This window comes from Lissotriton helveticus, chromosome 7 (assembly GCF_964261635.1).
Source record: "Lissotriton helveticus chromosome 7, aLisHel1.1, whole genome shotgun sequence".
In the NCBI taxonomy this organism is placed as follows: Eukaryota; Metazoa; Chordata; class Amphibia; order Caudata; family Salamandridae; genus Lissotriton; species Lissotriton helveticus.
This window is the reverse complement of record NC_136068.1, coordinates 1731695300-1731721434: the sequence shown is the minus strand read 5'-3', so window position 1 is coordinate 1731721434 and position 26135 is coordinate 1731695300. Positions and strand designations below refer to the sequence as shown.

At 43.8% G+C, this 26135-nt stretch overlaps 1 protein-coding gene across 1 annotated transcript in view; it reads right to left on the bottom strand.

Moving 5' to 3' along the window:
• LOC144769667 (uncharacterized) overlaps positions 1 to 26135 on the bottom strand; it is a 759350-nt gene that overhangs the window by 185297 nt on the left and 547918 nt on the right. Inside the window, exon 24 of the mRNA XM_078653842.1 lies at positions 9363 to 9449. Within this exon, the coding sequence (XP_078509968.1) occupies positions 9363 to 9449 (87 nt within the window). The remainder of the gene's footprint in view (positions 1 to 9362; positions 9450 to 26135) is intronic.

Below are 26135 nucleotides of genomic sequence, written 5' to 3'. Positions count from 1 at the left end.
AACGGCCCACCGCCGCATGACGTGGGCAAAAAGAGAAAAATTCTACGGAACGCCCACGAATCGCCTCGGACAATGATGGACATATCTTTGTTCCAATGGCTATCCTCCATTTATGGAGCTAGCCAATGGAACAGAGAGGCGGGACAAAGCCCCATACTGGTAAACAAAAGTTTTCGCCTGCGCGAAGGCTGCTGCGCAGCGGATCGCCAGGCGAAACCTAAAATAAGTGCGGGGGGCCCCACCGGCAACCACCTTCTCAAATCAAGCAATCGTGGCATTTCTCTTTAACCAAAGCCCACCAAGATCACACATACACTCAAAAAGGGGCCAGGCCCCATCCATCAAGTCCATTCTGACACCACTTCACTACATGCTTCCTGACCATGTGCAAGAGGCTGTGAGGCACCATCCTCTTGTAGTAACTCTTAAATGTAAAAAATGGCCCTACTCTTCATGGTGTGACTCTCCCCCATCTACAAAGTGGCACTTCACAAAACCCTCCTATACATATAGATACATGGTTGTAGGCATGCTAAATGAGAGCTTGAAGTGAGGCAATATTTAATAAACTGTAGATAAAATGTGGGTACCTAGCGTATCTAAACTACATGAAATAAAGAGTAATGAGTATGTAACACTAATGCTATTTCCACACACCAGAAACCAATTCTGTGGTGCTTTCAGCATAGAGTCAAAGTTGCTATTTGCATCATCATAATCATAAATAAGGAAATAGACACATACATCATCTTAATACACAAGTCACACTTTCACTTTAAGTCCAGAAACTCGCGGGATTTCAAGGAGAGTAATCGTTGTTTCAAAGTCTGGATTCAACAAATAAACTCAGGAAGTGTTGCCAAACTAAAAGCTCAAAATCCTGTCAAACTCTTTGCCTGATGAGCGCCAAGAGACCTAACAGTGCACTCTACAAATAACCAATAACATAACATAACATAACATGAAATAACACCACCTTATTTATTTTATAACATTGTCCTAGATGCCTAAAAGCCCTGCTTGTTTGGAAGTAGCACTCTAGTTTCCAGGAAGGGAGAGCTTTGAGATCTAATGGTAAACCTACAGCGATTGGTGAAGACCACTATATTCCCTCCTGTATCTTGTAGCGCTTCGTACGTTGTTATCCCAGGTGGTCTATTGCTGAGTTTTCCAACATGGTGGGGCTCAGGCCAGCACAGCTGTATGGGGTAAGCCCAAATGCTTGGTCTGCCTATTCTGATTATGTTGCGCCTTTTTCCCACTAAAAGAATACCCAATCGAATAGGTCATCTTTCTATTGCCTCTTGGCGGAGGTGCCAGTGTGACGTTGAGGAAGCCAGCTTCAAATGCACTTTCCCACTGTGCCTTTGGTTTGCCATGTGATTGAGATGACAAGAGGTCAGTTTAGTTAAACAAATGACACTATTTACAGAGTGTTGCAAGAATGGATTTTCTAGTTATTACTAAACCAGTATGCAAAATTTGTGTTCTTTAATGTTTCCAAGCTTTGTCAAAAAGTATCACACGCCTAGGTAGGAACAACACTTTGATGTCCCTGTTACTGCTGAAACGTGCAAGTTTAGACAACTTCATTATTTTACTTGATTATTATGAAAATGTTCTTGATGGGCTTCATGGCAAGCTTTACAGTTCAGTTACTGAAAGTCAGACATAGGCTTGAATGCGCCAAGTAGTCCTGCTTGCTATGCTACCAATGGAACTTTATTTGCTGTGTTATACTATAGTCTGTCAGCCAATTTGCCATTTTTAAATCCCACACGTGGCTCAGCCACAGTCAGTTCTGTATTGTGATTCTTGTGTCAACTGTGTAGTTTAGAACAATGTTATCATGGACTTACACAGAATTCAAATGCACTGATTGGTGCTTACCACTCATCTTTCATATTTTAGGATCAGATTGTCCTCTGGCCACTCATGTTGAACTCCCAAAACTCTAAGTCTTGAACCTTATCTCCAGTCTCACAGATTCAGTATTGATACTTACCCTGGAGCAAGACAGCCTGATCTAGAGATCAGAATGTTTTCCCCCTCTCTTCTCTCCAACTCCCTCATCAGCACTTCAGTTGGAGTACGCTGGTAAATTGAAACAAACTCCACAGTACACATACTGCAACACAGGCACAGTAATCTCTCTTACCACACTAGCCATTTGAAATCTGTACAGACACACGTCCACCTTTCTGTGATTCCATCAACCTTGCAGGCTATTAACAAAAACATAATTTTGTACAAATTCCTCTTGTAAGCATTCAAGGCCAGTTTCTTTCCTTTCTTCTTTTACATTTTCTTTTGGTAGATCTGGTTCCTGAGCGTGTGCTTTGCTAAAAAGAAATATCCTCCTGGGTGTGCCCAAATCACTGTGGTCTTCCTCTTGCTTCTATTCCTTCCTTTTACTAGCTTTCTTCCATTGGAATAAGCTTACCGCAGAGAAGTTGGCAATTTCCACCATTCATACTTTGACAAACCATACATCGTGTCCTTAGCACACTTTTGTATAATCATACCAGTTGTATTATACTTTTTGTTTCTTATATCATTGTTAATGTCTCCTACCACCTCCCTTTTGTAAACATTTACCGCCTTAATTGTATTTCTCAGCTTGTATATAGTGTCATTGTTAAGTCTTCTTCCATTTCTAATCATGGCATGTCATTGTGAGAAGCTGGCTTGGTATATGGTGCATGTCTATGTTAGTAGTCACCCTGCACTAATCCAGATGACCCTTATGGTGATTTTAGTGGTTTAGACAACCTTTATGGCTCTCTAAGTGGTAGCTGTGGAGAGCAGCCTTCTGGAGGAGTGTAACACAGTCACTCACTAATATTATACACGGAGATATACTGTCAATGCACACAATACTTTACAATAGAGCAGTAAGCAGCACTAATTCAGAGTGGTCCCTATGGGGGGTGGAGGGGGTCACACCATATATCAAAATAGTGGAATGTGAACCACAATAGGGGATGAGATTGGACCCAAGACACCACCCCAGGAGAGAAACTAGATACCCTACGATAACCGTATGCCAAGAGGACACACAACTGCTTACTCAATACTATTCAGGGTACGTTGTTGCTGCAGGCTTGAAGAGGAAGGACCCTTCCCAGTGCACCCCGAATATACCCCATGGAAGACCAAAGATTGAGGAGGCACCCCACCCATGGATATCCTCGAAATCAGGATACCTACAACCACTGTTGAGCACAATCTAGGATTACAATACGAGACCACTGTTGCAGAAGGATGAAAGAGTCTGTTGGAACCCAGGGCGGGTTTGTGTCGAAAAGTACCTGAAAGCAGAGGGGACAGAGCCCATGCCTCTCCGGGACGTCCAGGTGACACAGAAGACGAAGTCCACTCCAGTTCAATGAAAACAGGTCAGTTGATGAAGAGGCTTCTAGAAGGGGTACACCGAATCGGTAGCTCTGCCAGAGCCTCCTTGATGCTGAAGACAACAGAATCCGTCAAACCAACCGCGTCGGCACGGGTCAGTTGTAGCAGGGACAGGCTCGTCAACAGAACCTTTCGATGCATCCGACTCCATTGAGACGAGTCGGTCGTGGTAACCGATGTGGTTACAGTGCCATGAAGCAATGCAGCGACGTAATGCACAGGGTTTCAGTTCCAGAGCATTCTACGAGGGATGCTGGCCTCAACTCGATGAGAGAACAACTCAGGCTTCAAGGGAATGCAGTACCACCACCTGGGTTGCTCGAGCCTGTTGGAGTCCGTTGGAGACTGGCTGATAGTGTTGCGGTGCCAGCGGATAAGGGGGACTGACTCCTTCACTCCAAGGGAGATTCATTTGGATGTCTTTAGATGTCCACAGGGCCAGGACGGAACATGTATGGAGCACGGACACTGATGGTGCAGCTGATTAGCAGGACGATTATTTCAGGAGCAGACGGAGTCTTCTTAGTTGCAGTCTCGGTCCCAAAGCAAAGGATGATGCGATCAGTCCGGCACAGTCAGCACGACCCGGCCAGGATGTCCAGACGGTCAGAGATGAAGTGGAGTTGGAGCTGAATGGAATCCCACAACAAATCTAGGCTTCTACCCACAGGTAAGCCCTTAGGTACCCTCAGAAGAGGATTGGGATGATTCAGGGGTCCCTTCCAGAGGAGGGGCTGGACAGAGGGGAGGATACTTCTATGTGATTTGTCCAGTTTCACGCCTGAGCTGGTTTGTACAGGAGTATGCAGGGAGAGCACCAAAGGAGACTATGTGGCGCTGGCAAGCGCCCCCACCCCGGCCTAATACACTAAATCCTGTTTGGGAGGTGGTCACACCTCCCTGTGACAGGAAACTTAATTTTCTAACTTCCCCCGCTCTGGCTTGGCCCAGCAGCAGGAGGACAGAATTGTATCTGTCGTTGACAGCAGCCCTAGGATGCTGTTCGGCTTTGTAAGATTGGCCACAGGAGCATGGAGGGCTTCCCGGAGGGAATCATACCTCCAACACCGAGTACAGTGTTAGGGTATGATTCCAACATGTTTGATACCAAACTTGCCCCTGTTTGTTCCAGTCAGTTTAGAGATGGTCATCGCGTAATGATGCTTAGCCTCTCTATTGTAATGGCTAATTCACTTACAAAGTCCGGAGAATGGACTCAATGTTTTGTAGTTGTGGTTTGCTCATGCAGGGACACCCTCACACTCGGAACCGAGCACCCTCCCTTTGCGACTGAAAGGCCTACTAGAGGGGTGACTTATAGGTTTCAAGTGCAGTGAGGTAAGATGTAGGGAACATATCTTTCAGGAGAGGTGTATGCACCAAGTTACACAGGCTGGAACGGCAGGCCTGTAGTTAAAGTTTGAAGGGTCCCTCATTGGTGGCATAATACATGCTGCAGCCCATAGGAGATCCTTGGGTAACCCATGCCCTAGGTACTGTAGTACCACATACTAGAGACTTACAAGGGTGCCCCAGTAGCCAAATAGAAATGTACCAAGGACTCACCATAACTAATTTAGGCAGGAAGCACAGTGACTGGGGTCCTGATTAGCATGAACCCAGTCAGACCAGTCAGAAAAACAGTAGAACACAAGCATAACGTGGGGCCAATCATGAAAGTAGATCATACTTTCCTACAGTCATTATCTTAAATGTTTTTGACCAAAGTCTGCTTTTGTCCACATGCACCATCATTGTTGCTTTGTACGGTATTTCTAGTAAAAAGTGTTCATACATCAACAAATATAAACACATTTTCTAATGGAACCCTTATATTAGTTCACTAATTCAACCCAGTTAGCTCTTGTGCTGAATACTATGGGAATCTGGCTCAACCAAGAAAGCGTTTGACAAGCAAGAAATTCCTGATTATCTCAGGTTAGCCTCCAATGAGTAGTAATACATTTAAGATGGCCTAGTTATTGGCAGCCGGAGGGTTTGAAAGTTTCAAGCATGGGCGTAAAATCCGCTCCGCTTGCGGATTTTGCGGATTTTCGGCAAATTCGCAATTCGCGAACTCTCGCGAACTTGCCGAAAATTCGTAAAATCCGTGCGAAGCTGATTTTTTGCTTGGTCGCACTTGCCAACTAGAATACTATACAATTTCGCGGGAGTAAACACTTGCGAACACGTAGATGCGGCGGGCAGCGACAATCTCGCAATTGCGAGATTGCAAAATTTGCAATTTCGCACAAGAAATCCACCAGCAGGCAGCATAAACCTTGAAAATTATGATTTTGATCAGAATAACTCCTCCGGTTGACATTTGCCTGCACTTTTTCTTTGCAAGGAGTCAATTTTGAGGGATGGGGGGGGGGGGTGGGAGGAAGGAAGTGCCCCACAGTCTCCTCCCAGTGCTTTCTTCATGTGCTGGTCACTTTGATTTGGATCTTGACCTGGAAGGATTACTTTTTGTGGATGCTGCTGGATATTTGGATTTTTGCAATACTGAAAGCACTCAGCAGGTGCAAAAGTTCAATCTTATCATTAGTAACCATTCCCTGTAGTGCTTCCTGAGGGGCCCCTTCAGAGTTCATTTGCCTACTTGCAACTATTCTATGACCCTGCTCTGACCCTCACAGCAGGCTCAGAGAATAGCTACAAGTATACAACAAAGGTCCTGTTAAAAAAATTACACTGCAACAGAAAGCAATTACAGACAAAAGTGAAAGCACTCAGCAGGTGCAAACGTTCAATCTTATCATTAGTAACCATTCCCTGTAGTGCTTCCTGAGGGGCCCCTTCAGAGTTCAGTTGCCTACTTGCAACTATTCTATGACCCTGCTCTGACCCTCACAGCAGGCTCAGAGAATAGCTACAAGTAGGCCACAAAGGTCCTGTGAAAAAAATAGCACTGCAACAGAAAGCAAATTACAGATAAGGAAGCAGGTGCCAGCCAGACTGGAAGTTTAAATTCAATGACACATTAATCAACCCCAAATGAATTCATGTCAGTTGAAGCAGGGCAGGTGTGCTTGCTTTTTTTCACCCCATAATCTACAGTGATAAACCAACCAGAGGGTGGCAGTGATGTACCAGAGGGTGGCATGGGTGTACCAGAGGGTGGCAGTGGTGAAACAGAGGGTGCTGTGAACCTGTGATGATGAACCAGACGTAGAAACAACATAGTCGCGGCCGTTGCGAGCCGACAAGTAAGTTCGCAATTGCGAACTGGTACATAACCCTCGCGAACTGGCAGAAACCCTTGCAAACACAAAAAAATAAAGAATCCGTTAATTCGCGAGTTCGCAGATTTTGCGGATTGCGAATCCGTAAATACGCAAGTTCGCGGATTGCCAATTCGCAAAATCCGCCCATGCTTATTTGAAACCACTTAGATTAACATAACTTGCAATGTGAGGGCTCCAACCCTCTATCTATGACATTATTTGGGGGGATATCCTATTGTGCTCCTTGAATTGTTGGTATTAGGCTACATACCAAGTCGTCTGATTCGCCTGATGGGGTAGGTGAGGTGGATAAGATATCTGGCTTAGCTATGAAGAGTTTACTTCATTTGTACAAAAATAAAAGATGAACGTGAAGATACACTCCTTTACATCTTTTGCTTTCTGGCTTGAGAGGATCCTTGGGGTCTCTTCTATTATCCCTAATATTTAACACTTGGTGGCAACCATTTATTAATCTCCTTAGCCATTTTGTCATAAAATGTAATTCCACACTTATGAAGGCAACATTAAAATCGTTTTCAAACTTAAATCCAAAGCTTACATACAGAGGTGTCACTTTTTGAAGCAGATTTCAATCAATCAATCAATCAATCAATCATGGCATTTATATAGCGCACTACTCACCCAGAGGGTCTCAAGGCGCTAGGGGAGGGGGTTCCGCTACTGCTCGAACAGCCAGGTCTTGAGTTGTTTCCTGAAGGCGAGGTGGTCCTGGGTCAGGCGGAGGTGGGTCGGGAGGGAGTTCCATGTCTTGGCGGCGAGGTAGGAGAAGGACCGTCCCCCTGTGGTGGCTCTTCGGATGCGGGGGACGGTGGCGAGGGCGTGGCCGGTCGATCGAAGCTGGCGTTTGGGAGCGTAGAAGTTGAGGCGGCTGTTGAGGTATCCTGGGCCTTGGTTGTGTAGGGCTTTGTGTGCGTGGGTGAGGAGACGGAAGGTGATTCTCTTGTTGACCGGGAGCCAGTGCAGGTCTCTCAGGTGTCCAGAGATGTGGCTGCGACGGGGGATGTCCAGGATGAGTCGTGCTGAGGTGTTCCGGATCCGCTGGAGTCTCTTCTGGAGTTTGGCGGCGGTTCCGGCGTAGAGGGAGTTGCCGTAGTCCAGACGGCTGGTGACGAGGGCCTGGGTGACCGTCTTCCTGGTCTCGGTGGGGATCCACCAGAAGATCTTACGTAGCATGCGCAGGATGTTGAAGCACGACGAGGAGACGGCGTTGACTTGTCTGGTCATGGAGAGGGAGGAGTCCAGGATGAAGCCCAGGTTGCGTGCGTGGTCTGTTGGTTGGGGTGCGCTGCCTAGGGCGGGGGGCCTCCAGGAGTCGTCCCAGGCGGAGGGTGAGGATCCCAGGATGAGGACTTCCGTCTTGTCCGAGTTCAGTTCTGGCGATCTTAGTAGATAGGCTCTGTTGGTGTTTGCACTAATCACACCACTAACATCCTCTTGACCTAAAGTGGAACAAAGCAGTGCAAAGCAGTGCAAAGTGCTTTTTGCACTGGGAAAAGTGCATTTTTGCAGTGCAAAATAGTTTTTGCATTGAAAAGTAATTACCAATACATTGCTTTGCGTAACCCAACGTTACATGGAGACGGTGCAACGCACTGGTAAATCTGGGCTGAGGTGGACTTCTTTACTGTTTGTGAATCACTCCTGGCCACTTGTCCTTGAAAGAACTGTGTCGCTCAGTTCCTTGCTCTTTCCGCTTATATCTAGGAGACCCCCTCGCTGGAAGGCCTTGCCCCTATTTATCTCTAAAAACATAAACAGAATCAGTGCTAATATGTGTTCACATTCGAATTACACTTTACTGCATCGACTATTTAATTTATGTGAAGTGCCTGAAGCCCATATCAACAAGTTACATAAATAAATACATATATAAACAGGCTCGCTGTTATCTTTTTCAAACTGTAATTAGATGATACTGGGGCAGATGTATCATCACCATCATTTGTGATTCCCAAATAGCGATTTTTTAGAAATCGCTATTTGAGAATTGCAATTTGGAATGTATGTAGAAATTCGCTATTTTTTAGCAATTTCTTAAAATTCCTTAATTGCGATTAGCAAATTGCTAATCACAATTAAGGAATAATTTCCCATTCATTTCTATGGGCCAGGAGGCCCATAGGAAGGAATGGGAATTTATTCTCAATTTGCGATTCGCAATTTGCTAATCGCAAATTGAGAATAATTTCAAGAGTGCAAGGGTGTCTTAAGGACACCCTGCTGCACCCCTGAAATTTGCATGTGTGCGCATATGGCGCACATACATGCCCTAAGGGCATGTATGAACGCCATATGGCACCTTTACAAATGCCAAAAAGTGCATTTGTAAAAAAAATCGCAAATTACCACCAACTACAAGTTGGTGGTAATTTGCGACTTCTTAATGTGGATTCGGCAAAAGAAATGCTTGATGCATAGCATTTAAGGAATTGCAAAATTGCGATTCCTTAAATGCTTGAGCAAAATAAGGAATCACAATTTTTGCGATTCCGTATTTTGCGATTTTGCTCATACATACCAAAACACCGTTTGCGATTCGCAAACGGCGGAATTCTGTGAATTCCGGCGTTTGCGAATCGCAAACGGCTTCTTACATCTGGCCCACTGTTTGTTAACATATAGTAATTGTGACAAACACCACAGAACTAGACAGTCTCTAGAGCACTGACAAGACAAGGCACACCATCCCCATACCTCAGATGAGGAATCCAGTGTATGGAAGAACTGCAAAATCCACAGGGCAAAGATCCCTTCCACGAATGGGAAAAGAATCTCGAGAATCTATAAATCAGAAGAAAATATTAGTAATTAGTAAGACAAAAATAAGGGCAACAACTTCCACTAGTATTGCAAGTCATAGTACTAATTAAAGTAACATTAATTTGAATAGGAAAAACACCTATTTATTAATAATAATAATAATAATAATAATAATAATAATAATAACGTATTAGGTCATCAAGACCAGCACCAAAATCAACAGTAATAAAATGATTGATCCTAATTTCCACTGTATTCCTAGCAGTGTAAATAACATGACATTATTCCTCAACTCAGTGGTGCTCATTCTAGCAGCTTGACCGGATGCTAACCAGTGATCCAGAGGCTGTACAGCCTGGGTTCTGTGGTGATAGAAAAATCCTTCCGACGGTCTCAGTACTTTGCTGGCACTCCTGGTACTGCTTCTGTACTGCTCTTAGCTCTTCTCTCATAGTGCACTGTGTTGCACCTCCTGCTGGTGCACAGTGAGCCTTGCGCTAAACTCTGGTTCCTGCTGGTTGAGAAGCATGCTGCTGGGATGATGCGTTCCTAGCATCTGATGCAGCAGTTCATAAGGGAATAGTGGGGAGGGAGAGGCTAATGGTGCTGCCTCTAGGGAGAGCATTCAATGCTGTCCCCCATCTAATGCTGCAAAGACACCAATGACCCCACATGAGTTCTCTGAGTCAGTTCACTCTGCCCACCTGCAGACGTGAACCGTAAGGAATTGAAGTGGATAATCCTGTCTCCTTTTTCACCACATTTCTTCCAAAACTATTAGACTTACCTTCATCAACTACTCTAAATATTCAACCTGCCCACAGATTGGGTCCTCATCTATTTTAATCAGTGCTCCCACAAAACCATGAGGAGTGATGATTTTTTGGGGGGAATTTACCAACCAATTATAAGTCCTGAATGCAGAAAAAAACAAAAAGCAAATTGTATGGTCTGGCGCGAAGTTTCCACAGCTACGGCTAAACGCAGGAAGGATTTCCTCGATTTTCACCTGGTGGTACATAATCTAGGAGCTCGTTATGGTTTGTTTCATCTGTGCATATATATATATGTTTCAGAATAACACTACTACGTTTATTGACACTCATTCAAAGATCTCGATGGATACTGGAGGTCTTTCCTCTTCACGTTGATTTGCTGCAATGACTATTTGAAATGCTTTGATATATTACAAATTTCCTACTTGCTACTTATGCTTGTTGTTATTATCAGAGGTTCTGCCACACTGTTTGGGATTGCCTTTTTTTATTTCATTGTTTATATTTTTACTTAATTTGCTTTTCAGGTTTCAGTGATTGTTCATCTTTATTTTCTGGCTGTCTTTTGTTGTTCTCCGTTGTGGTTGTCCCTTGTTGGTTGTGCTCTCTTCATCTGTGTGTAACCACTTTCTACTCATTTGTGAAAGGTTTTATTAAAGCGTGGTTTGGTGGGTTCGGTTTTTGTCTCTTCTAGCTTTAATAAAAAGAACAGGGCCATTATGTTGTGTAATAAAAAGTTTAAATGTTCCGTTATTACTCATGAATCAGATTCTGAAGGTCATTGGCTTATTGTCAAATTGTTGAGTAATAATATTTCCTTAACAGTGTTTCATGTTTATGGTCCTACATTGCCGGATTATTAATTTTGGCCAGCCATTTCTATGAAATGCCTTCAATATAAAGATGATTTTTTCCTTTTAGGAGGGGATTAATGACCTTTTCATCGATCATCAATTCCAGATTAATTTGATCCCTCACAAATCACACAGGCAGTTTAACTCTATCTACTATCTCCCAGAATCACCTGATGGATGCACGGTGCTTATGTAATCCTACTGCTAAGAAGTCTTCTTTTTATTCTCCTCCATAGGGCTCCCTTACCCCTCTAGATTATATTTTCCTTAGTCATTCTTTGACACAAAATCTTATCTCATCTTCTACTGAACCTATTGGTATTTCTGCCCATGCTCCGGTTGTTATAAATTTGGATTTGGTTCCGGCACATACCAAATCAAATAGATGGTCTTTTGATAATTCTCTTCTATTGGACACCTCTTTTTTCTCTTCTTTTCATAGCCTTCACTAAGGAATTTTTCGTACTTAATATTGATCCTGATACTTCTCCACAATTACTATGGGATCTGTTTAAGGCTGCGGCTCATGGATTTGTAATTGATTTTGTTGCTAAAAAAGAAACCCCTTACAAACCAACAGAAATCTTTATTGACTACCATTAAACCTCTGGAACACCAGTTCTATACTTCAGCTTCTGTCTCTGCTTAACTGTGGTTGGTTGCCCTTAAATAAAATAGCTACTGATAATGCTGCATCTCTTTTGGTTTGTGGTAGGGCCCGTTATTATGCGGACGTAATGAATTCTTGCCAATTATTTAAAGATTCGGAAACAACGTTCTTACATTGAGTCTGTCCAATCCTCCGATGAATCTCATTTATTTAAAGATCAAGACATTCGTGAGGACCTTGTTGCTCATTATAAATCCTTGTACACTCCTGATTCACATACTGAGTCTTCTTTTATTGATACTTATCTTGATGGTTCTCCCCCTTCAGTTCTTGAGAACTGGGGAGGGGGGCTTATTTACAAGCCTCTTGCGCCGCCGGTGCTTCTCTGTTTGTGATGCACTGGCTGCACATTTTGCTGCTCAATATTTAGAAGGACAGGAAAATCCACGCTGCCCCTTTGCACGCAGCACTTTGCATCAAAGGGGCGTTCCATGGGTATTGCTGTGGGTGTTCCCAAGCAACAACCATGAAACCTGACACATTTCCAGAGAATTACGAAAAATTGTAAACCTGAAAATGCTGCTGAATGATACGCCTCCCCAGGGGAGGCGTAGGAAGGCGCAATGAGGAGAAATGTATTAATGTATTCACGTTATTTTCCTCTTTCAATGCGTGCTGCATTCTGCAGCACACACAGAATGAGGAAATCACCTATGGTGATTGTTTATGTGCAGCAAGGTGTCCCTTCCTACACATGAACAATTGATATTTTGCAAGTTCTATGTGTGCTAATGCAGCACACATGGAAGTTGAAAAACGCCATTTCAGATTGTTTATGTGCAGGAAGGGACACCTTCATGCACATAAACAATCATCTCCATGACGCAGGCATCCTTGCACCATGTTGCAAGGATGCCTGCATCGGTGCATACCAGCATATTGTGCACCAGCTCAAGGGAGACCACAGGGATCCGTCAGATCATTGTAGATATTACGCATTCCTTTGCTTTGGAATTAATCAGGTGGGTGCAGTCAAATGGCATGCAGCACCGCGCTTCGTTAATTTGTTGTAAATGAGGCCCATGATTTTACGATCCCTGTGCCACTTAAAGCTCTTCTTTCTCTATAGGAAGGTAAAACTCCAGGTCCAGATGGCTTTACTGTAGAATGTTATTTCCACATTTCTAATTTGCCACTTCCTCAATTGTTCCAACGTTTCCAGTTATTCCAAAATAGTGGTGCTACTGTTGGTACTTCCAAGACCTAGTATTTGCCTCATTCATCAAGATGGTTGTGATCAAACGCAGTGTAAAAATTATCAGTCTATTTCCCTGGTTAATGTTGATTATAATTTATTTTCTAAATTACTTGCCTTACTCCTTGTGGCACTTCTTCTCAAACTGATAGGGAAGGAACAATCCAGATTTATTAAAGGTCGACTGACTTCTGATAACTTTAAAATCTTTTTTAACGTTCTAAATTTAGAACATTCTCTTCCCTTTCCTCCCCTTTAGCTGCTGTTGCTGTCGATGTGGAAAAAGCATTGGATAGAGCGGATTGGTCTTTTCTATATAAGTCTTTGACCTGGCATGGTTTTGGCCCTCAGATTATATCACTCATTTCTCTGCTTTATACAGCTCGATGGGATCTATTTATTTATTTATTTATTTATTTGCGTGTTTGTATCGCGCTGGGATCGACTCCCGAAGGAGTATCTCCGCGCCTTTGGCAGCCAAAATGCAAATAACAAGTACTGGCAGTAATTGCTAGCAGTTTTGGAATAGGAAAGTTTTTAATTGTTTCCTAAACGGGAGGTGGTCCTTACAAAGTCTCAAAGTTAGTGGGAGACTATTCCATAGGGTTGGGCCAGCAACTGAAAGGGCTCTATCTCCTTGTCTTGCTTTTTTTGTTCTAGGAACACGCAGCAAGGCCTGTTCGCTAGATCTCAGAGAGCGCGTGGGTGTGTAAAGAGAGAATTTATTGGACAGAAAAGCAGGGCCCTTCCCCTGTAAACATTTGTGTATTATACAGCAGGTTTTGAACTTCACCCTCTGTTTGATGGATAACCAGTGCAGCATGGTCAGAAGGGGTGTGAGGGGGCCGGTTTAGAACAAGGCAAGCAGCGGTATTTTGTACCACCTGAAACCTGGAAATTACTGCTTCATTTGCTGACAGTAGTAGCCCATTGCAGTAATCCAGGCGACTCAATACTAGAGCCTGCACCAAGGTTTTTCTAGTAGAGTCTGGCAGCAAAGGAAATACTTTCCGTAGCATCCCAATGATATGGAAAGAGGAACCCACCACTTGGTTGCCATGTTGTTTTAGGGAGAGCTCCTGGTCCAATCGGACGCCAAGGTTTTTCACCACCTGCTTGGGCTCGGGGACTGGGCCAAGATCTTGAGGCCACCAGTCAGGGGTCCACAGAAGTTTAGCCTCACCGAACAGCATCACTTCTGTCTTAGCAACGTTACATTGCAGGAAGTTAGATGCCATCCAGTGAGCCACTGCCTTTATCCCTTGAGCAAAGGAGTTCCTAACCTCAGCCGTGAGGATTTTAAAAGGAAAGAGGAGTTGGGTGTCATCCGCGTATGACACTGGGATGAAACCATAGGACCTCATGATGTTAGCTAGGGGGGCCACATAGATGTTAAAAAGGGTAGGGCTCAAACAAGAGCCCTGTGGCACCCCCTTAGAGATCCCAAACTCCTCTGACCGATAAGCACCCAGGGTGACCCTTTGGGTGCGATCTGTCAGGAAACTCCTCAGCCAAGCCAGCGCCTTATCTTCCAGGCCGATGTTAACTAGCCTGGTGGTCATGATGTTGTGTGACACGGTGTCAAACGCCGCAGACAGATCCAACAGAACCAGGATAACAGAATGGCCTTTATCCTGGAACATGTGTAGATCGTCTGCGACTGACAACAAGGTGGTCTCAGTGCTGTGTCTTGGCCTAAAACCTGACTGGGAAGAATCTAATCCACCTACTTGTTCAATGTAATTCGACAAATGTCGATTTACAAATTTCTCTATAATTTTGCCCAAAAAGGGGAGGAGAGAGATGGGTCTTAGATTAGCCAGTTCCGTCCAGGGAATAGCAGTGTTTTTCCTCAGCGGTCTCACTAGCGCCCTTTTCCAGTCTATAGGAACCTCCCTGTACTAAGAGAGAGGTTAACTAGATTCTGGATTCCTGGCCCCAGAACTTCTGCCAACCTAGGCATGATGCGGGCTGGGATGATGTCCTGAGGGCTACCGCTCTTAATTTGAGTGACCAGTGAGGTTACCTCCTCTAAGGAGATGGGGGGAAAGCTTGTAAGGCATTGCACCTGTTGTGCATTAGTCTGAGAGATGTTGTTATCTGCTCCAGCAGCTGTATTCAAAGCCATTATCCTTTCATAGATTGCATCTGTCTTCTTCATGAAGAATAGGGAGATCTCATCACACAAACCTTGGGAAGCAACCTCTGCAGTCTCACAGGCTACCGGCCTGGTAAAAGTTTGTAAGATGTTATACAATACTTTAGAGTCTTTCCCAGCCTCTGTTAGTTGTGCTGCAATATGATTTTTTCGAGCAGCCCTAATGGCCTTATGGTACAACTTAAGGGAGGATCTGTGAAGTTCTTTATCTTCCAGCCTCCGAGACTGTCTCCACAGTTTTTCCAGTTTTCTGGTTTTTTGTTTCAGCGATCTCAAATCCTCAGAGAACCATATTTCTTGCCTATTAGCCAGGCGGGATTTGTATACTTTCTGCGGGATAGTGATGTTTATTGCTTCCCTAACCGTCTCCTCAAACCTATTCAGCTCAGTTGTTACATCCTCTGTAGAGTTTTTAAACAGGGGAGCTTTATACTTGTCTCTGAAGGCTTCCGTGGTTAGTTTATGCCAAGGTCTCCTTTTGGTAGCCAAGGCGATCTGAATTCGTGGCTTATCAATGACAGCAGTGTAAAACTTTAGGATGAAGTGATCTGTCCATTCTACCTGGGTGGGTGTCATACATTTGGTTAAAGATGAATTGGACATAACTAGATCCAAAGTATGACCTGCCTCATGAGTGGGTCCATGATTGATCTTTTTCAGTCCTAGAGAGTCCAGGTCTATTAGGAGGGTTCTTGCCTCCATACACTTCTCTGACTCACTATGGACATTAAAATCCCCTACCAGAAGAAAGTCCTGGTTTTCTTGTACAAACGGTGCTAAGGCCTCTATAAGTGCAACAGAAAAATTCCCACTCGGGCCCGGTGGGCGGTACACCAATGCACCCTTCCTTTGTTCCCTGGGGGTAGAGCTAAGTTTAAAAATTAATAATTCCATCTGAGGAGTACTAATTTCCTCAAGAATGACTATGTTCAGTTCCTCCTTGTAAACAATTGCCACCCCCCCCCCTATTTTATTAGGGCGGTCCATCCTGGCTATTTTATATCCTATTGGGATACCCAGTGTAATAACTGGGACTGAATGGGGCTTAAGCCACGTTTCTGTTAAGAAACAGAGGTCGGGTTCCTCCGTAGATATAAGATCCCAGACCTGGGTGGAATGCTTCACTAGCGAACGAGTGTTACAAAGTAGGTTTTTGCTCCCCAGGATGGGGTTGTCCCCTATGATATTTATCGGGACCGTTTCTCGCACTTTAACTTGCAATGCAGCTGATTCCCATAGTTGACTTCTTTCCTCCACACAGAGGTCAAACTGTATATGGCATGCCTGACAAGCAAACGGGCCTTCTAGGGGAGTTTCTATGGTTGTATCACATACAGTTGGGAGGTGATTACGTAGCTCTAACAATGCCTGTGAGGTATATGTTCTCCGGTTGATATAAGGGATTTCGAGGATTTTTGATGACATCGCCATAGCCTCTTGCCCCTAGCCCCGTCCTGTCGCAGACGGGTTGGTCTTCGGCTCGTCTTAGGCGCAGGAGTAGGCGCCACCCAGCGCGCCAACGCTGCGCGCTGGAACCGACGAGGGGCTAAATAGCCCTGAATTGACCAAGGGCTAGAGCGCTAACCGCTCGTCTTCCTGTGTGGCCTGTCTCTGCCCCGCCCTCCACACACCGGGATTGGCTGCCGAGCATGCAGGCCCGGTTCAGGGTTCAGGAGGCAAAGAAACTAAAACAACTCCTAGCAACCTCGGTGTTTGCAAGTAAGTGGTAATAGTTACAGCGTGCCACTAAATTTCTACCGACATGTGATGAATTGTACTTTTAAAATCAGAAGCAATAAATGGTGACAAATACAATTTTTAAAATCTATGTCGATCTCGAGCTATCTAGGATATTTAAAAATAAGCACAGCGTAGCTGCTATAAGTGCAATGATAGGCGCCAAGCGGGGTCAGGAGAAGCTGCCACCAACTCCTTACCTATACTGGTCAATGGGCATCTATCCCACTATTTTCCACTAAAAGAGGTGTACGTCAAGGTTGTACCCTATTGCCCCTTTCATTTGTCCTTGCCTAGAACCCTTTTTGACTCTTCTACGTGGCAATGATCTAATATCAGGTTTTCAATATACAGATAATCATTTGAAACATTCAGCTTATGCGGATGACATCTTTTTTTTTCTTCCAGTCCAGACGTGATGATTCCTGCTTTACTTTATGAGATTTCTGAGTTTTCTTCAGTCTCAGGTTACAACATAAATGCGGACAAAATGGAAGTGCTACCTGTTACTAAATTTTGTTTCTAAGAATCATATGAGTTGACTGGCTTTCATTGGAATACGTCTAAAATTAAATATTCCTGTAACTGTTGATTAATTCAATTAAATCTTCTGTCAACCTTAATATGAAAGAGGGTAATGACAGAATTAATAGATTTTCTTCTTGGAATCTGTTATTTCAATCTTGGTGTGGCTGGTTAGAAAAAGAGGGTATTGACAGAATTAATATATTTTCTTCTTGGAATCCGTTATTTCTATCTTGGTGGGGCTGGTTAGACTCCATCAAAATAATGGTTATACATGTTCTTCTATGTATTCTGTCTCTGACTCCGAACCATGTAACGCTCACTTACTTTAACCCCTTCAGTGCTGCGCGAATTCCGCTGCGATGCTGAAGGTTCTAAAGAACCAATGGACTCATGACGGAACGGTTCCGTCATGAGCACAGGCCAACCGACGCTCATGACGGAACCGTTCCGTCATGAGCACCGAAGGGGTTAAACACATTGATTCTCTCCTTTCTAAATTCCCTTGGAACAAAAACGCTAGATTATCTTTATCTCATCTAAAGAAATCCAAAATTGAGGGAGGCGTTAATTTTCCTGATTCTTTTACTTACCATAAGGCTTTCTGTTTACGACCATCCTCTAAATGGCTTTTACCAGTTTCTTCCACTTTTACACTTTTATGGTTGATTTTGAATACTCCATACTTGAGCCGTTTTGGTTTCAGGAAGTTCTTCCCTTTTCCTCGAAAAACATTTTTTAGATCCTCCTCTTTATTTAACTATAGCTGATGTCTTTTACAACCTTCTTGTCTTCCTAAGAATATATGTCAAGATTATTTATTATCTGCTCCTCATTGGTCTAATCATTTGATCACTTTCAATAATATGCCTATCTATTGGAAAACCTTGGGCCAACAAGGTATGATTTGGGTTCAAGATTTATTTCTTTAACTCAATTCCAAGTACTTTTCAAGTGTCCACGTTCTTTTTTGCATAAATTCTGTAATCTTTTAGGAATTGTTTTAGATGTCCTGTACTCTGTTCCAGCCTATACTCCTACATCTGTCCTTGCTGTCTCATTTTTACAGTTACCTACGCTTAATCCTAAAGCTTCCATTATCTATGAATATTTTTTCACCCCAGATCTTTCTCAGGCTAAAACTAAGATTGAGCTTAGTTGGGAAACAGATTTGGGATATGCCTGGCTTATATCAATCTGGAGCAAAAATCGGTCTAGGATGTTAAAACTTTCTAGAATTGCCTCCCCTACGCAGTCTTTGTGTTTCCTATATCATTGACTGTACTATACCACAGTATTTATAGCCAGTTTTTCAAGCTTGTTGTTCATGTGGACATTCTCAAGGTGATCTGATGCAACTTCTTTTGCGTCATATCACATTGACCTTCTTTTTTATGTACAACCCCCCCCCCCACTGTGGCTTTTTGAAAGAAGTTTTGTCCACAACTTACTTTAAGTGGCAATTTATAATGTCTTATTTCACCGTCCCTGATATTTTTTTCAGTAGCATATCTGATGTTCTCTTAAGTTCACACAAGAGGGAATTGCTTGACCGTATAATGGCTTTTGCTTTTTAACAACTTACACTTAATTGGTAATGTGAAACTCATCTTTCATTTAAAACTTAGTGATGTAATGTTTGTCATTACCATCGTCTGGATGTTGCTTTTGCTCTATTGTGTAGACCAAATGTTAACAGACAATTTTTTTGATGTTCATTAACTTTTTTCTTAGATTCCTCTGCTAGAAAGCAAGGTAAATCTGTGTGTTCAGAACATTTTAAGCCATAGTGAATTGTATTTTGATCTCTGTTCTACTTTGCTAAATTTATTTTTACTGATTTTTCTTTTCTAATTATCATGCATATGTTTCAATCTTTATATATTTGATCTAGTGATGCATGTAACTATGCGATCTCCAATAGTTAACATTATCTTTTGCTTTTTCACTTCCTTCCTTTCCATTCCATTTTATTTTCCCTATGTTATTACTTTAAATTGTAAACAGCTTTATTTTATGTCATCCAGTTTCCATAGTTATGACTTTATATTCATTTCTGATATGTGTATTACTCATGTTAATCTTTTTTGGTTGTTAATAAAGCTGCTTAAACTTAAAAAAAAAGGGAGCAGATGGAATTTGCGGGTGGTGCAATTCTTATTGGCGCCTTGGGCGCATACATGAAATTTGAAATAGCTGCTAGTTAATAAATGGTTTGCTGACAGCAGAGATTAGAAACACAGTGCAGTAATTGCCTCTTTGGGTTTCTGAGCTCTGTTGTCAGTAAAAAGTGCATTATCTCTGAGAAATATGAAGTAAACGTATGCACTCCAGATACCGAAAAGAAGTGCACAGTCCTCTTCTGTCTTGGTGGAGCGCGGAAAACAAGATTGTGCTACATACACCCTTGACGCTCGGCTATTGTCTGCGCCATTGAAGCCCTTCATGACATGGCCACTGGAAAAAAGAGCTCAAAATGCTAGTAAACACAATTTTTGCTCATTTTAGACAGCTACCTGGCTGAAGATGTGCAGCTTTGACATAATATTTGGAAACGATCTAAAGAAACATGATGGGTCGCTGATTCTTTTTAAATACTTTTTATCCGCTGTAAAACTAACAATTGGATGAGAGTGAAAATGTTTTTTCATAAGTCCTTTTTCCAGTGTCAGGCAATGCTTGTGGTTATATCAGTGAAATCAATTGGAAAAAACCCAGCAAACCAGATCATACAGAACACCCAGAAACAGGCAAAAATTGGGCCACAGCTTGACTTGACCTCATGGCTCACAGCTTCCCAAAGACAGCGCTGGTTGATCAGCTATTTTTTAACTTTGTGGGTTGTTTTCCTGTGGCATTGGAGCATGCTACACCATTAAGTCAAGTCAACACGAAGGAAGATGGGACCTGGCAGAAGGCTTAATCTGACCTCAACATGGCGTTTGTTCATCTCTGCATCTCTGCTTCCAAAAGCCTAGTCCAGAATTTCCAGTTCTCTCTCTGACTATGCAGGCTGGAGAGGACTGCACTGAACTTCTAGCCAGGATGAAATGTGAGGCTCAGTTTTTGGCCAACAATTTGTTTGGCAACTTTTGGTTTGATCCAATAGTAGCAGGTCTCCAGAAGGCAACTGTGCCTCGTCTTGGTTTCCTGGGACATAAATTGTCTGGCTTACAAAAAAAAAAGGAAAAAAGGCATCATGCATTGCCCTCTTTGGAGGGTGTTAAGGGTTGCAGGGCCTCCAGATCCTCTTCCTTATATTCTGACTACAGATGTCAACATCATCCATTTCATTTGCAGCCACGTGGAAGAGACATTAGTTTTAAGGGAAAGCCTGCGGCCAAGCCTACTAGTTGTTGGATGACTGTTTCACCAAACATCCTCATCATTTCAGACCATCCAAGGAATCTGGTGGTTGGTACACTTGGTGATGGTTTCAGGGGTTCTTGGACCGCTGGAGGCACTAGATCTTGGATGGATTAATGTTGGACATTGTGTAACAAAGGAAAACAACAAAATTCTCCTCTTGCGCCATATTCCAGGCCTTTGGTGATTCTCTGGTCATGTTGGCAGGGGTTAAGTCCATGTTCAGGAAGCAGGCTGTTGACTGGACAGCCTTAGGGTGTTTTTTCCTCAGCTTTTTGCCTTCCTCCTTCACTTTTCTGACCTCAATTTTGCTGGCTTTAGGACTCTGCACACTTTACCACTGGTAACCAGTGCTAAAGTGCTTGTGATCTCGTTCTTAAACATGGTAATATTGGGTCATGCCCAATTGTCATATTTGATTTACTTAGAAGTCCCTAGTAAAGTACACTACATGTGCCCAAGGCCTGTAAATTAAATGCTACTAGTGGACCTGCAGCACTTATTGTGCCACCCACTTAAACAGTCCTCTAACAAGGGCTCTGGCCTGCCATTGTAGAACCTGTGTGGGCAGTTTACACTGCCATTATGACCTGGCAGGATAAACCTCTTATCAGGCGCAAACCTTTCCTTTTTATACATATAAGTCACCCCTAAGGTATGCCGTGGGCAACTGAGAGGGCAGGATACAATATATTTAGAAGGCAAGACATACTTTAAGTTTGACATGTCCTGGTGGTGAAGAACCCTCAATTATGCGTCTTTGATATGCTAACATTGGTATTATTTTATTACATTTTATAAGTGAAATTTCCAATTGGGAAGAGATAAGACCCCCCAAGTCTAGTGTCTCTGGAATCCTAATTTAAAATCATAATTTGTGGTGAAGTTGGATTTTAAATTACAGTTTAGGAAATGCCAGTTTTAGAAATTTGCCACATTCTTACTTTAGCCATTTGGTGCTTGCTGACTGTCCTGGGTGGTTGACAGCTGGGCTTTGTGTATTCTCCCTAGACTGCCACACACAATGGGAGCTTAGGTATCACTTGATGGGCCATTCTGGGAGGATGGGAGGGAGGAACTATATCAGGCACAGCACAGCCATGTAAAAGCGGTGGGGGTGGGGTGAGGGGGATTTGACTCACAATGACGAGGGAAACTTAAATAACCATGGTTATCTTTTTTTTATTTAAGTTTCCCTCGTCAAATGTATGTCGAATCCCCCCTCCACCCCGCCTCCCTGCCCCACTGCTCTTACCTGCTTGAGCTACATCTGAGCTGGAACCAGCCTCACTTACACCTCAATAGGCTGTGTCCTGTCCCCAAATTAGGGGCTGTGCTGCTATAGGACTGCAACTCTACTGGACTGCTGCTCTGCTGGACCCTGTCTTACTCTGTGGCCCTCCTACCTGCTGTTCTCCTGTCTGGTTGAGAAGGACTGGACCTTCATCACTTGAACCCAGAGTGACTCTAAGGGCTAGCTGGCTGGCCTCATGATCTGAAGTCTTAGGGAGGTGAAAGACTTCTAACTTATCTGCTTTTGCATCTGGACCCAGCCATCTGTGAGTGCTGTGACAAGTGGTGCCACCCCAGTTCATGACCCTTGGAAGTGAGGCCTAAGGTGCTTGCTTCAGCAAAACCCAGGGATCCCCTGTCGAACCAGTGCATTGGCGCCGCTGCACAAGGTCACCACATCTCTGTTGATGGCATCCTCGACGACAGCACCGAATATCTGTATCGCAGCTATTTGTTTGTCAGAATCAGCGCATCAACCTCACTGCATGGATTGACACCGACTCATCGCTTCGGTTGCGATCCATATCTTCGACGTTGACGCAACCAGGATCAAGGCACTGTTGTTCAGCAGGCCTCACTGGGTCCCTGAATTTGACCCATGCTCTATCACGGTTGTCCTGAACTTTTGACTTTGTCCCGGTCTAGGGAGGCCAGATATCCCAAGCAAGTATGTATTTCTGTTAAGCACTATTTTACGGTTTATTCTTTAAAAATTCATATCTCAAGTTCTATATATTGCATTTTTGATGTTTTGCTCTTGGTTTATTTATTAAACTATGTTTATTTTTCTAATGTGGTGTGGAAACATTTTGTGTGGTGTTGTCAGTGTTTTCCTGTTCGATTGGTTACAATGATAGTGTGTCAGATCATGTAATCTCTGGGATTTCTGAACAATGCTGCTATGTCCAATTGGACCTAACTCAGGATTTGAAATTTCACTGGAGCTAAGTTCTATACAGCAGTGGGGAATGTGTCCATGTCTCCAGATAGTGTTGTGCACTTCGGTTCACACTTTTTGTCCCTGCTTGCTTCACCTCAGAGAAGGATGCAGGTACATGGGACCTCGCTTTAAAGGTCATAATGGTCTAATGTGCACAGACACATTTGGGCCCTGTGTCATGACATGTTCTGCACTGGTGGGACGCGGCAACTCATTGGTATGACAGCATGATTCCAGGGTTGAAGACTGCCTATACGTTGAAAGGGTAGCTGGGACCTGCTCTTCTAGTGAGGGGATTTGCTCTTCATACTTTAAATTTGACATGTCCTGGTGGTGAAGAACCCTCAATTATGCGTCTTTGATATGCTAACATTGGTATTATTTTATTACATTTTATAAGTGAAATTTCCAATTGGGAAGAGATAAGACCCCCCAAGTCTAGTGTCTCTGGAATCCTAATTTAAAATCATAATTTATGGTGAAGTTGGATTTTAAATTACAGTTTAGGAAATGCCAGTTTTAGAAATTTGCCACATTCTTACTTTAGCCATTTGATGCTTGCTGACTGTCCTGGGTGGTTGACAGCTGGGCTTTGTGTATTCTCCCTAGACTGCCACACACAATGGGAGCTTAGGTATCACTTGATGGGCCATTCTGGGAGGATGGGAGGGAGGAACTATATCAGGCACAGCACAGCCATGTAAAAGCGGTGGGGGTGGGGTGAGGGGGATTTGACTCACAATGACGAGGGAAACTTAAATAACCATGGTTATCTTTTTTTTATTTAAGTTTCCCTCGTCAAATGTATGTCGAATCCCCCCTCCACGCCGCCTCCCTGCCCCACTGCTCTTACCTGCTTGAGCTACATCTGAGCTGGAACCAGCCTCACTTACACCTCAATAGGCTGTGTCCTGTCCCCAAACAAGGGGCTGTGCTGCTATAGGACTGCAACTCTACTGGACTGCTGCTCTGCTGGACCCTGTCTTACTGTGTGGCCCTCCTGCCTGCTGTTCTCCTGTCTGGTTGAGAAGGACTGGACCTGCATCACTTGAACCCAGAGTGACTCTAAGGGCTAGCTGGCTGGCCTCATGATCTGAAGTCTTAGGGAGGTGAAAGACTTCTAACTTATCTGCTTTTGCATCTGGACCCAGCCATATGTGAGTGCTGTGACAAGTGGTGCCACCCCAGTTCATGACCCTTGGAAGTGAGGCCTAAGGTGCTTGCTTCAGCAAAACCCAGGGATCCCCTGTCGAACCAGTGCATTGGCGCCGCTGCACAAGGTCACCACATCTCTGTTGATGGCATCCTCGACGACAGCACCGAATATCTGTATCGCAGCTATTTGTTTGTCAGAATCAGCGCATCAACCTCACTGCATGGATTGACACCGACTCATCGCTTCGGTTGCGATCCATATCGTCGACGTTGACGCAACCAGGATCAAGGTACTGTTGTTCAGCGGGCCTCACTGGGTCCCTGAATTTGACCCATGCTCTATCACGGTTGTCCTGAACTTTTGACTTTGTCCCGGTCTAGGGAGGCCAGATATCCCAAGTAAGTATGTATTGCTGTTAAGCACTATTTTACGGTTTATTCTTTAAAAATTCATATCTCAAGTTCTATTTATTGCATTTTTGATGTTTTGCTCTTGGTTTATTTATTAAATTATGTTTATTTTTATAATGTGGTGTGGAAACATTTTGTGTGGTGTTTTCAGTGTTTTCCTGTTCGATTGGTTACAATGATAGTGTGTCAGATCATGTCATCTCTGGGATTTCTGAACAATGCTGCTATGTCCAATTGGACCTAACTCAGGATTTGAAATTTTACTGGAGCTAAGTTCTATACAGCAGTGGGGAATGTGTCCATGTCTCCAGATAGTGTTGTGCACTTCGGTTCACACTTTTTGTCCCTGCTTGCTTCACCTCAGAGAAGGATGCAGGTACATGGGACCTCGCTTTAAAGGTCATAATGGTCTAATGTGCACAGACACATTTGGGCCCTGTGTCATGACATGCTCTGCACTGGTGGGACGCGGCAACTCATTGGTATGACAGCATGATTCCAGGGTTGAAGACTGCCTATACGTTGAAAGGGTAGCTGGGACCTGCTCTTCTAGTGAGGGGATTTGCTCTTCATACTTTAAGTTTGACATGTTCTGGTGGTGAAGAACCCTCAATTATGCGTCTATGATATGCTAACATTGGTATTATTTTATTACATTTTATAAGTGAAATTTCCAATTGGGAAGAGATAAGACCCCCCAAGTCTAGTGTCTCTGGAATCCTAATTTAAAATCATAATTTATGGTGAAGTTGGATTTTAAATTACAGTTTAGGAAATGCCAGTTTTAGAAATTTGCCACATTCTTACTTTAGCCATTTGGTGCTTGCTGACTGTCCTGGGTGGTTGACAGCTGGGCATTGTGTATTCTCCCTAGACTGCCACACACAATAGGAGCTTAGGTATCACTTGATGGGCCATTCTGGGAGGATGGGAGGGAGGAACTATATCAGGCACGGCACAGCCATGTAAAAGCGGTGGGGGTGGGGTGAGGGGGATTTGACTCACAATGACGAGGGAAACTTAAATAACCATAGTTATCTTTTTTTTATTTAAGTTTCCCTTGTCAAATGTATGTCGAATCCCCCCTCCACCCCGCCTCCCTGCCCCACTGCTCTTACCTGCTTGAGCTACATCTGAGCTGGACCCAGGCTCACTTACACCTGAATAGGCTGTGTCCTGTCCCCAAAGAAGGGGCTGTGCTGCTATAGGACTGCAACTCTACTGGACTGCTGCTCTGCTGGACCCTGTCTTACTGTGTGGCCCTCCTGCCTGCTGTTCTCCTGTCTGGTTGAGAAGGACTGGACCTTCATCACTTGAACCCAGAGTGACTCTAAGGGCTAGCTGGCTGGCCTCATGATCTGAAGTCTTAGGGAGGTGAAAGACTTCTAACTTATCTGCTTTTGCATCTGGACCCAGCCATCTGTGAGTGCTGTGACAAGTGGTGCCACCCCAGTTCATGACCCTTGGAAGTGAGGCCTAAGGTGCTTGCTTCAGCAAAACCCAGGGATCCCCTGTCGAACCAGTGCATTGGCGCCGCTGCACAAGGTCACCACATCTTGTGTAGATGGCATCCTCGACGACAGCACCGAATATCTGTATCGCAGCTATTTGTTTGTCAGAATCAGCG